This window comes from Galeopterus variegatus, unplaced genomic scaffold, assembly GCF_000696425.1.
Source record: "Galeopterus variegatus unplaced genomic scaffold, G_variegatus-3.0.2 Scaffold1694, whole genome shotgun sequence".
NCBI classification, from domain to species: Eukaryota; Metazoa; Chordata; class Mammalia; order Dermoptera; family Cynocephalidae; genus Galeopterus; species Galeopterus variegatus.
In genome coordinates this window covers 414,718-427,945 of record NW_007727805.1, presented here as the reverse complement: position 1 = coordinate 427,945, position 13,228 = coordinate 414,718, and the positions used below count along the sequence as shown (strand labels likewise).

Here is a 13,228-nt window from a genome sequence, read left to right as displayed (position 1 = left end):
AGGGTTCGGATCCCACATACAGACCGGTTCCCGCTCACTAGCTGAGCGAGGTGCGGGCGCAGCACCGAGGTTTGTGATCCCGTTGCCGGTCCTGGTCTTGTACGGGTGTGACACTGAGGGTTGCGATCCGTTGCCGGACACGAAAAAAGACAAAAAAGGAAAAAATAAAAAGAAGCTGAGGCTCAGAGAGGTTAACTAACTTGTGTAAGGTCACACAGCCAGTAAGGGGTATAGCTGGAATTTGTACGCAGGCAGTTTAACTCTGTTGTGCTTTTAGCCATTGTCTCTATTTCCTTAAAAACATTTCCTTTTTGTTTGGTTTTGGTTCCTTTCCTGTTAGTGGTTTCCTCATATGCCTGAATATCTTTGGCTGTCCATTCATGGTTATAAGGCACTTGGAGGCTGCACAGCCCGTCCCTGTATGAGTAGAGATTTACCAAGTGGCGTCAATCTAGGGTGACCTAACTAGGCTGTTTGAGGACTCTTGTCATTATCTGTGGGTCTATTCTCTTGAGCTTGTCAGTTTCTCCAGGAAGGGATCCCCCAAACTTCTGCTTGGGGGTGGGTGGGGTAATTTGTCTGGCTGAGGGTCTCACTACTCAGTAAGCAGAGTTTCACCTCCTCTTCCTGTTTTCTACATAGCACCTCGCCCACGCCGCAGGTGAGCCTGGTTTCTCCAAGTCCAGAGCCTGTCTGCTTCAGTATTGTTTTCTGATTGGGTGGAGTGATGAGGATATTTTTTGTGGCTGCTCTGAGCTATGGGAGGATATCTGGGGGACCTAACAGCTCCTTTTACAGATTTTCAACTAATCCCCTTTGTTTCAGCTCCACCTCTCATCCCCGTTTTTGGCAGTATCTGATGCCTCTAATTCCTGATCCTTTCTGGGGGCTCTAGAGTGAGAACCGACTGGCTTTTGTTAGCTTCCCTTATTTTTCAGCCTTGCCTATTCTGCCAGCCCAGTTGCCACTCAGCCCTCTGCTTTACATCTTCCAAAAGTTTGTTGACATCTCTTTACTGTTGTCCTCTGTCCCATTGTCTTTGTCCTGTGGGTTTATACTTAAAAAAAAAAAAATCCTTGGTTGGCATTTAGGTGGAGCTTGGGGAAGGATCCTCCCATAAACACATATGTACAATCCACCATGTTTAATCAGAAATGTAGATCATCAGCTTCTCTGAGGCTCTAGAGCTCTGCAGAAATGTCATGAGCTCCTTTCATGACACCAGGAGAAGGGAGAGAAATGCCTAGAGTTCATCTCCAGGATGGACAAAGCCCTAGAACCCACTGACACTTTTTATCCCCAGTAACATCTGCCTTCCATCCAATGGTTTTCAAACTGGGCTCCAGGGAGCCCTAGAGTTCATCAGGGATGCCCCAGGATTGGCCCCAGGGGGCAAAGAGAAAGAAAAATGGGGTCCCCATCTCCGTTTGAACCAGAGTAGTTCTGCTTTTATCTGTTTTATATGTGTGGACTGTGCTATAGCTTTTATTTAATATAATGAGTCTACTCTTGAAAAAGAAAAGAGAAAAAAAAATAGGAAAGTAGGACTCCAACATACCTGTCATCATACGCCATTCTCTCTCCAGGGATGGTGCCTGGACCTCTTTTCCTAGGCTCTTTTCATGGTGCTGCTTTTACAATCACATTTTGAACATTAAAGGAATTTAGTGGAAGGAGCCTCACTTTTGGGTTCAGATGTGGGTTTCAAGCTTGGTTCAATTACTTAACTAGATGTGTGCCCTTGGGAAGCTTACTCCACCTCTCTGGGCTCCAGTTTCTCCATCTTTCAACGGGGATTAGAACACCTTAGCACGGTAACTGGGAAGACTCATGGGACACAGTGTTCATGGCACACAGTGGCCGCTCATTAACGTGAGTTTCTCCCTCACCGTGGCCCCAACAATGTGCACAATTCCAGCACTTTTTTCCCCCTTTGCACAAATATTGATCACACATCAGTGAGCCAGACAGTCCAAGATCCCTGACCTCTTGAGGTTTATGTTTTAGTGGAAGAAGACAATAATAAATAAGTAATTAAATCATGTGGTATACTTGAAGGTGATGCGTGTCATGGAAACAAGGAAACTTTGAGCAGATAAGGAGGGATAAGGAGTGGGGGTGGAGGATGCAAGTTCAAATGAGAGGCCTCATGGAGAAGGTGATATTTGAGTGAAGATGTGGTGGGGGGAGGGGCAGTTAGCCATGTGGATATCTGAGCAAAGAGAATTCTAGGCACGGTTGAATAGCAAATGCAGATACCCCAAGGTAGGAGTGTTCCTGGAATGTTCAAGAAGCAGCAGGGAAGCCAGGGTGACCAGATCCTAGTTAAGTGGGGGGAGGGAGGCAGTAGGAGGTGACGACACTGGAGGGATAATGGGGGCCAGATCTTTACTCCTATTGCAGCAGATTTTAAAAATAATTCCTTTGCTCAAAGACATATCTGATATAATATCATATTCATGCTCATTTAGCACAGGATTTGGGGAAGATCAAGGCAGATGACATTAGATAAAAAAGATGTATTTTGCATTGGAATGAATAAGGGATAGATGGAGAAGAGAAAGGGAGGGCCCTATTTGTGATCTTTCCAGCATTTGAGCGTATCCAGTCAGAATCTGAGTTCGTTAGAGAGCTCCCTGTACACCAATGCTGGTTTCCTCAGATGTAACTCACCCTCAGCCCTCACCCTCACCCCTGCCTCCCCCAGCATGGCCATTCATAGGATTATCTGCCCAGCACAGTTCTCTTGGGAACTCCTTCCCCAGCCGTCACCCATCTGGCTCCCTCAGGACCCATTACAAGGTGCTCATGTGACCTTGCTTCCTGCTCACTGCTGGTTGGTCTGGGGGTGGGCACTGCCTGGAGCTGGGCCAATGATTCCCTTCCCTGAATTTTATTTATTTATTTATTTTTCTTAATAGAAGATTGGTAAGATAGTCAAAACAGTCTCTTGCTGGTGGTAGGATCTGTCAAATATAAAACTTGGGATCTATTGGGAGCCATGTGTGTGGGGGAAAAAAAATATATATATATATACACATACAAGGATACTTCAAAAGTTCATGGAAAGATTTGTATTATCTTTTAATTCTATTTTTCCATGACCTTTTTGAAGTGACCTGGTACATGTGTGGAAAAGCCTGTCTCTAGTGAGAGAGAATGAATGGGCCTCAGAGAGGGGGAGGTTGAGTGATCGAGGGTGCAGGAGCCCTCAGTTCTGGTTGTTTCTGCCGCTGCCTCCCTGCCCCTCCTGCTGGCTGGCTGTTGAAGCTTGCCTTGAATTCCAAGGGCAACACAATTCCTTTTGTGCCTGAGCTTGTTTGATTTGGGTTTCTCTCATGTGCAATCCAGATAACCCACTGCCTATTTCTTTTATCTTTGAAGTTACTCACAGGTATCTACACAGAATTTCATTTTTAACAACCTCCTACCTGTCTTCAATTTAATTTCTGTTAGAAAACTCTGGCTATGAAATCTGTACTTCTGGAGTCTAGGACAGCTTTTCTGAAAGTATATTTTGTGAACTCCTCTCTGAAAAAGAAGGTTTCCATGGTCAAAGGCATTTGGGAAAATAAATGCTGCATGCAGTATTCCTATCTTGGAGATTTGTGATGTAGCATATTAAGAATTCCTGCAATGAATAAATGTATTTAATGTTGTCTAACCAAGTTCCCTAGATTCTTTTTGGAACCCAGATCCTTTTCATTTGTGTAACATGTAACATACCAAACACCGGATGCTCCACAGGACCCATTCTGGGATATACTGTCTAGGTCCACATGCGACTGAGGCCATCTCCTTTAAAATGGCAAATTACTAGAGTGCCCTGCACAAAAACGTTTGACCGAGGGGACACCTTGATGGGACTGTTGTCAGTTTGAAGGAAGGGACATTTTTGATAATTTTCATAGAGCACCTTTATTTGCTAAGCATGAGCCCACAGGGCTGGGTCCACCCAAAGACGGTGCCTTTTTCGAACGCATTCATTGATGCTATGTATGCTGACGATGGTCTTGCAAACCATTGACCCCTCCCCCAAAGGTCCTTCCTGTTGCTCAGAATGACATGCAGAGGAGTGGTTCCCTCAATGCTGCCTTAAATTTCTGAAAGGTGAAGCTGTCCACAAGGCAAGGCAAGAGTGTATCGGAGGCTGTGCTTTGAGCAGAATTTGAGGTGCTTCTGGACCCCCATCCCAGGTGTGGGATATTTAGAATATCCTCTGCCTCTGGGATTTTTTGACTTTCCTCCCACCTACTGGTGGTCACTATCATCTTTCCACTGATTACAGTTTATAGAGAGCTCTCATTTGAGCCCTTCAGCCATCCTGTAAAGTTGATGGGTTTTGTTTTATTCATCTCTATTTTACAGATGAGGAAACCGAGGCTCATTCCCTTCCCCAGTCCTATAGATAGAGAAGGAAGAGCTGGGATCCGATCTTGGGTCTGTCTCTATCCTATTACACTGCCTGTGTCATTGAGCTGCCTGTGGCCACTCCTGCAGCAGCCACATTTCAATTCTTTTCTTCTCCATCATCACCCAAATATCTCCTACAAGGGCCTGGGGTCCTTCCTCTGGGGATGGAGAGGTGGGAGTGACTAGGAAGCAATATGGTGCCTGGGGGACCACGTGGCTGGCAGGTTGGGGAGGCTGCCTCCTGATGACTGTAGCAGGGAGAGGCCTGCTGTGCCATGGTCTTCGGGAGCAATGACCGCACAGTCAGACATGTCTGTGTCTCCCAAGGTAGCCTCACTGACAAGCATCCCTCGCCTTTTAGAGCCTATCTCCTGTCCTTCAGCAAGTACGCTGGCTTCACTCCTACCATAGGGGACTCACCCTCCAACTGGCTCAGCTTTGGGATGACCAGAGACCTGGAGGTAGCTCATTGCTTGGTGGCCTCTCAGTCTGAAGAAAGGTAGAGTGGAGGAAACCCCAGTGTCAGAATTCAGGAGCTTGGCTGGCTGGCCTGGGGGAAGTGACCCAACCTCAGCCTCCTTGTCTGGGGACAAGGAGTTCTGCCTGCCCCTCAAGCCATGGTGAGGGGAAGGCCAGGGAGGAGGAATATTATGGCCCCAGAGGAATGTGGGGGGTGGCTGCAAAGGCAAAGGCTCGAAGCCAGCCAGAGCTATACGAAGCTACTTTCCAGCACGCTAGCTGCTCTCTACTATAGCAGCCACTAGCCCCTGTGGCCATCCAACTTTAAATTAATAAAAATAGAATGATACTAAAAATTCAGTTCCTCATTCTCCCTGGCCACGTTTCGAGTGCTCAATAGCCACAGATGTCTAGTGGCTAATGTATTGGACAGTACAGACCCAGAATATTTCCATTCCCAGAAAGTTCTGTTGGACGGCAGGAACCAGTTTCTTTTCTAACCTGTTTCTTTTGCATTAAACCTGTCCTCCACACAGCGTGCTTCTCCAACTACCCAACCTCAAAGGAAACAGTTTAAGTGAACAGCGTAGGTCTGTCACCTCATCTAGGGGTAGCTCAAGCTCCTGGCAGGAGTGAGATGGGAGCCGTCTGTAGATCCTGCGTGCATGTCTGGCTTCCTAATGAGGTATCAGCTCCTGAGAGGCGGGGTCTTTGTCTCATGTCTTCTTCGTCCCTGACAACAACCTGCACGGTGCTGGGCATGTGGCATGTCCTTAATCACTATTATGAATTTGTCCTGAATTGGTACAGCTCATGGTACAGTGAGACTGACTGATGGTCCAGTCAGTGCCATCCTGGCTTGGCCATGAACCCACTGCATGCCTTCAAGTACATCATTACTTCACACCAGGACTCAAGGGAACAAGAAGGTTGTCCTGGAATAGATGATCTCAGAGGTTCTTTCCTGCTCTGACCATCGGCGGCCTTGGGAGGCAGAATGCAGACTTCCTGGGTAGCCCTGGGGTTAGAGCCCTTCCTGTCAGTGGCCAGTGCTCAGACTGAAGGCCAGATCCCCACAGGGGAGCTGTCCTGTGTGAGGATGTCTGTGATGGGGATGCCTGGCACTGAGAGTGTGCGTGTGTACGTGCGTGTGCGTGTGTGCGTGTGTATACATGTTCTTTCACTCAGAATCAAGGTAACAGGATGAGAAATCCACGTTACCATGGAAGGACATAACTATCTTCTATTTAGGTCTTGGGTCTACAGCACTCATTTTATTTCCTTATTTCTCTCCTTTTCCACTAGTGATTCAATAAACAAATATGTTCTGGCATCTGCAAGAAGGACCTCTCTTTGGGGACCAGAATTAGCCCCCAGAACCCAGGGCTGTCTACTCTACAAGACCCCCATGGTCACAGGACAGAGGCTGGCCTCCGAATGTTCTGGAAAGCCAGGCCCCATCCACCAGCTCTCAGGGATGCCAGAGCTCTGCATACACACAAACTTGATCCCCCTGCATCTGGGGCTGGAAAGGAGGGGCATTTAATTTAGAAAAGTAAACGAGATCAACAAAGCGTCTCCTCAGCAGGTGGCTGAAGGGCTTGGAGTGCCCTGGAGGCTGAGGTAAGCTGCCATGAGGCATCACTGCGGTGGCGCGTGTGCAGCCATTTTATTTTTTGGTTGAAGGAGCAGAGGACTAACCATAATGTGGGGTAAATGGCCACGCTCACCTCTTCTCACCAGGGCACTCAAGTGAGCGGTGCCAGGAGGAAGGAGAGAGTACGGTGGTGGGAGAGCTTGGAGTCTGCAGTCAGTCATCCTGGTGGGGGGGAGGGAGCCNCTAACCATAATGTGGGGTAAATGGCCACGCTCACCTCTTCTCACCAGGGCACTCAAGTGAGCAGTGCCAGGAGGAAGGAGAGAGTACGGTGGTGGGAGAGCTTGGAGTCTGCAGTCAGTCATCCTGGTGGGGGGGAGGGAGCCCTCGTGCCGGCGTGCTGTGGGGGCCTCAGCGGCTAGTGCTCCTGCTAGAATCTTCTCTCCCTTCCCCTCCCCTGCTGGCCACTCCCTGGGCTCCTCTGTTACCCTCTGTAGTCATCCCTGCTATGCCTGAACACAGTGTGATTCTCACTTCCGTCTCCTTTGCCTCCGTGGTTCCCACTCCTGGACCGTCTTTACCTTCTCTTCCTGCTGAGATTCTAGAGGCTGTGCATTCCTTGGCTATGGCTGCATCACGCTAGTCTCTGCTTCCGTCATGACACTGACCTCTCCTCTGACTGACCTTCCCATGCCCCTCTCATAAAGACCCCTGAGATTACATCAGGCCCACCTGGTTGATCCAGGACAATCTCAAGAACCTATTCAAATTCGCCATGCACTACAACGCTTCCCCTGAGCCCCTGTCCCCTATGGTTGTGTGTCTCCTCTAGGCTGTGATCAAGGACCTGGTCTTTTTCACCTTAATGCATTTACTTTGTTGCAAAGCCTGAGACAGTATACACGGTTCATGAAGTTTGCTGAATAAATAAATGAATAAACGAAGGCATGAAATTAGCTCCAGGGCCTATAACCATGGGTCCCCTGAGGGCTCACACAGGCATGGTGCCAAGTCCCTAAGTCCATGCTGCTTGGTTTTCCAATACTTCAAAGCCCCTCTACCTTCCCCCATGGGCAGGAACCTGCTTGCTTTTTGGCTGGACCTCCTGGCTGGGTCGGAATATTTGGGATGGCTGGAAGAAGAACAGGCTGGCCCATCCCCTCCTCTTCTCCTAAAATCCAGCCACCCATCTGCCCAACTATACCTGCTACTTCAAACCTTCCTGCAGTCCATACCTCCCTCACCCTACCTGCCTCCCCTCTCTAGTACTCTCATCATCTGCCACTCCCCCACCTAGTGAAATCAGAGGAAGCCAAAGCCATTGCAGCCCATGCTAGGGACATCTTTACCATCTACTGGCATGTCACCAAGCCCTTGCTGGAGAGCAGCTCTTCACAGCATGGGCCAAGACAGCCCTCACGGGCCAAATCAGCTCTTGAGAGTCAGTGCCACACCCCTCTTCCCTCGCCCAGAGCCCCGGTCCCTGTGCCCAGCTCACCTGTCTCTCCCCAGATGGGCAAGTACTCATCTTGCTGAATGTCCAGCATGATCTCCAGCCCGTTGCCTGTGCCCCCCTTGACCGTGGTGAGCAGAGGCTTGCCATCCTCGCCTGAGTTAAACATGTAACACTTCCCATATTTTGTAAACACCTGAAGGAGAGAAGAGAGAGAGAGAGAGCACATGGGTGACTTTAGACTGGGCTCCAGAAAAGCGACAGGAGGCCGGGGTCCCTACAATCAAAAAGAGTCAACCCTTCTTGGGGACCAATGACTTCTCACCCTGGCTGATAACCTGACTTTTGCTAAGCAGGACTCTGGCATCAAAGAATAAGTTTGGACTTGTTTGGGGTTCGTTGCAATAGGATCTAGTTTCTTCTCACTCTGTACACTCCCCGAGAGGTCCCGTCCACTTCTGAGTGTTAAATATCGTCTGTAAACTCCTGACCCTCCAGTCCACACCTCCAGCCTGAGCTCTCTCCTGGGCTGCAGACACAGTGATTGCACTGTCTGATGAGCATACCTTCAAGGTGTCCCACAGACCCCATCACTCAGCATGTCCCAGAGGGAACAGATCTTCTTCCCCAGCTTCCCCACCCCATTGAACCATTCTCTCGCACTCCTGTCCTAGGGAACTCCTGTCCTGCACAGGGGCTCAAGCCAGACCCTCAGAGTCACTGGGTTCTCTTCTATTTCCTCATCGACACATCCAACCAACCAGCGAGGCCTGTCAGTACTCTCTCTATCTGTCCTGAATTTAGCATTTTCTCTTCCATACTGCTGTCATTTTTTCTTTCTTTCTTTCTTTCTTTTTTTTTTGAAGTGTGGCTGGTGACAGGGATCAGGGATCCGAACACTTGACCTTGGTGTTATAACACCACACTCTAACCAACTGAGCTAACCACCCAGACTACCACCGTAATTTCAGACCCAAGTACTTCTTGCCTGGGCCACTCTGGTTTCCTAGCTCGATTCTGGATTCCAGACAACCTCCTCCAGCCAATCCTCTAAACTAACCTTGGCTCACTCTTCCTGAAATGCAGACCTGTGCATTTATCATGTTAATCCTATGCTGAAGATCTGTCAGGGTTCCTCATCCCCTTTGGGCTAAAATCCAGACCTACCGTAACTAGCCTTCCATGATGGCCTCTGCCTATCCCTCCACCTTCCATCCTACTGCCTTCCACCTGAGTCCACAGGCATGCCCCAGGACTCAGGGACTACCTGTGCTTGCTCACTGAGGTATCCATTCCTCAAGACTAGCACAGTGCCTGGGCCTGGGTCATACGGGGTGCTCCAGAAATATATGTTGGATGAATGAATGAATGAGCGAGTGGGTAGGACCAGACCAACTCAGGGACTACCTGTGCTTGCTCACTGAGGTATCCATTCCTCAAGACTAGCACAGCGCCTGGGCCTGGGTCATACTGGGTGCTCCAGAAATATATGTTGGATGAATGAATGAATGAGCGAGTGGGTAGGACCAGACCAAACAACTAGCAGCACCCCTGAACATACCCTGTTGGTTCACACACTTGTCATTTTCTACTTGCTGTTTCTGCTGCCTGTAACTCCTCTCATTCCTCTGTCTGCCCGGGCAACCTCTAGCTCTCTGCCTGGGCAACCTCTAGCTGTTCTCCAAGACTGAGACCCTGGACCGAGTTGGGCCACTCCCCCACCTTGCTGTTCCCCTGACCCCTTCACCACAGCACCCGCTGCATGGACTGAATAGCTGGTCCTGACTCTCTCCTGAGCTTGACTTGACTCTGCCTTTCGTTTCTGAATCCCAGAGCTTGTGCCATTGCTGGCACACAATAAGGGCTCAGTCCTCTTTTGCTTCGTAAAAGCATGATTACAAAGATGTAGTGTGGTGATGTAGAAAAAGCCCAGGGCAAGGAACGCAGAGATCTTTGTCCAAGTTTTGATGTTGCCACTTAATAATCATGTGACTTTGAGTGAACCAAATAAACCCTCCAAGCTTCAACTTGTCCATCTTTAAAATGGGGGTTCTAGTCCTTGCCTTTGCTATTTCTCAAGGTTATTTAGTGAGAGGGTCAAATGAGGTAATGCATGTAAAAGTGCTTTGGAAACTAGAGAAGCTTTCTACAAATTCTATGGGTTATGATGATTACATAACTGCTTTGGAAACACATGCTAAAGCCAAATTACATCTGGCCAAATTGGCTGGAAGAGAGGCAGGTCGACTGTATTGGATTCCTGCAGCCACTGAGATTTGGGCCCAGGTCACTCCTTGACGATGCTCCATTGCAATGTCCCGTCCTGCAGCATGGAGTCCATAGGAAGGCTGTTTAGCGTCCTATCCTTCCATGCAGGGGCAGGTAAATAGCAGGGGTAAGGGCTGGAGGCTGCCTTTCTCATGCAGATCTCCATGCTGGATGGAAATAAGGGAGGGGGCCTCCACCATGTGCCAGGCACTGTGCTAGACACTTGCCTATATTATCTCATTTAACCCTTGCAACCATGACCGTGGGTAAGTATTGCTGCTCCCATTGTGCCAAGGAGAAAATCAAGGACCAGAGAGGCTAAGTGACTTGTCTAAGGTCACATAGCTAGTAAGTAGAGAAGCTGGGACTTGAATCCATGTCTGTATGATCCTAACACATGTGTTCTTTATGGATGTGCTGTCCTGGGAGGAACAAGAAGGTCTTGGTCATTGGGATGCTTCTGAGCCACGTACTCTTCCTCTCTGCCTTGCTTTTTCCATCAACTGATCAATATTCATGTGCATGTGCTCCTACTATGTGGAAGAATTACGGAGATTGCAAAAAAGTATACAACCTACTGCCTGTCTTCAGGACCTGTGCCAAGGGCTGGCAAAACACTGGATTCCATGTTTTTTCTCCACTATACAAAATGGCTCTGAGTCACTGGCCAGCTGCACTGTTTTAGGACAGCCAAGCCTTACTCACTCAGCTTCATGGTGGGGGAGAGCAGCTGGAATTAATACAAAGTCCGAAGCACATGTGGTTTTTCAAAGAATTGAGTTTTTTCATCACTACTGCATATAGCAATTGAATTTGGCTAATAAGCTTGTCCCTGGAGAGATGCTCTTGGGGACAATGCTAATGAATAGATAAGAGCATTTTATAGTCAGCACATCCATTACAAAGGGTTGAACACATCTAAAGTGACTTCTGAAGTGTTCCTATGGAACTTTTCTTTGTAGAAATTCTAAATATCATCTCTGTCTCCAAAATTGCTTATAATACTAATTTGACTATGTGACAAGATTTGTAAGCAAAAGTACATTTCAGCTTAACGTCAGATTATTGCAAATTCCAACTCCCCTGCTCCTCCCTCAATCTTTTGGTCCTGGAACTTCAGATATTGGGCTGGGGTTAGAATGTGGTGTCTGCTCTGAAGTCAACTGTGATCCCAGCCCTGCCATAAATGCGTCAAGTGGCATTGGTAAAGGTATTGACCCTCCCTGAGTGTCTGAGGATGATGACAAGGTGTGAGAACTGAAAGGGGCATTAGAGATCATCTTGTTCACCCACTTTACAGATATGGAAATGGAGTCCCGGCGGAGAGGAAATGACTTGCCCAAGGTTACACAGTAAGCAAGGGTCCAACTGGGACACTGAATTCTAGTTCAGCCTGTTGTCCTTCCTTTATATCACCCTCCCTCAGAGCCCCCACATGGAGGCTCTTGGGGATTGCTAAGGCCCTTCCCATCTCTGAATGTCAATTGATGAGTGACTAAGTGCCTGCTTCGTGCCTGGTACTGAGCAGCACTGAAGCCTTAGGAATCCAGGTCTTTCCCTGCAGAGGAGGAAGCCGGCAAGTCCTCAGTGGAGTGGATGGTGACTCGTTCCCCATCCTTGACTGTGTTCTTGCCAGAGCCAGGAATCATCCTAGCCCAGGTAGGGACTCATGTGGGTTAGTCTGAACTTTCCTGCTCCCTCCTCCTGGGGGCAAGTGCTGGGGCAAGTTCACAGATGTGGCCAGTGTGAGGTGACATAAGTCAGAGCTTGCTCAGAGGTGGTGGTCGCCAGAATGGCAGGGGTGGGGAGCTAGAGTGTGGCCGTAGCCAAGTCTGAGAGATGGCCAAGTGATGGTCTATGATGGCCAAATTCCTTATCAAGTCAGGACCACCAGGAGGAGGCCTAAAACCCTTTTGTGGCTTCCGGTGGCATTTAGGACAAAGCCCCAAATCCTTGCTGGGGCGCTATATGGCTCGGCCCCTGTCTCCCTTTCTCCCCTTTCTCAAATGCTTCAAACATACTGACCTCTTCAGTTCCCAGAATGTGAGCAAGCTCTTCCCCTGCAGGGCCTTTCCACATGCAGTTTCTTCCATCTTGAATGTTCTCCCCACACACTTTGCCTCGCCAGCTCCTGATCGGGGGCCTTGGCTTGAAAGGCACTTCCTCAGAGAGCCCTTGCTTAACCTTCCATCCCCCAGCCTCCATTTAAATCGGGGCTTCTTGTTTTACAACCTCACATTCCCCCATATTTTTCCTTATAGTACATATCAAAGTGTGTAACTAGATGGTTACTTATGTGATTATTTGTTGAACATGTCTTCCATTAGACTGTAAGCTTCCAGAGGGCAGGGACTGTGTCTGTTCTGTTGAATGAATGGATGAATGAGTTCCAAGGTGCTGCTGCCCCCTGGCCCACCTCTGGGAGGCGCCCTTCAGTGCTGGCTGGCCTCACCTGGTTTTGGCCGGAGCTCAAGCTGCTTCTTGTCCAACTCCCCTTCCCTCACTGTCTCTGCCGTGGCCTTCTCAGCTTCCCACATAATTGTACCTAAGCATTTGCGCTTACTTCTCTATGAAGGTATTAGAGCAAATAATCCTTTAGGAACCAAGATCACTGGGGACAGTTTACCTTTGTGGGTGTGGACAAAGAGGCTCAGAGAAAGCAAAGCGCCCGCTGGCTGCACGCCTTTGCCAGCCTCACTGCCTGGGCTGCTGAGCCCGCCGCTGCTCCCTGGCTTTTCTCTGAGGCTTATTTTCCTCTCTGCTCCACATCAAAGGCCAGAGAGCTATTTACACACAGCGCAGTTTTGCTACCAACTTGGGACAACACGCAGCTCTCCTTCCCAATGCAGGAGCATAATGACGTGTAAGTATAACACACACTTCAAATTTACGCCTTATCACCCCCAGCCAGAAAATACAATTTATTTAAGTCCAGACTGTCAGGCCAAGCTTGCTGCTTCTTCAGACCTGCCATTCTGTCAGGCATTGCTCTGCTTTCCCAGTAAGTGCTGACAGCCTCATTGTGGATGGGGGGGGGG

General features: G+C 48.8%; 1 protein-coding gene across 1 annotated transcript in view; it reads right to left on the bottom strand.

Annotated features, from left to right (window-relative positions):
- ASIC2 (acid-sensing (proton-gated) ion channel 2) overlaps positions 1-13,228 on the bottom strand; it is a 289,508-nt gene that overhangs the window by 91,466 nt on the left and 184,814 nt on the right. Inside the window, exon 3 of the mRNA XM_008578482.1 lies at positions 7,968-8,118. Within this exon, the coding sequence (XP_008576704.1) occupies positions 7,968-8,118 (151 nt within the window). The remainder of the gene's footprint in view (positions 1-7,967; positions 8,119-13,228) is intronic.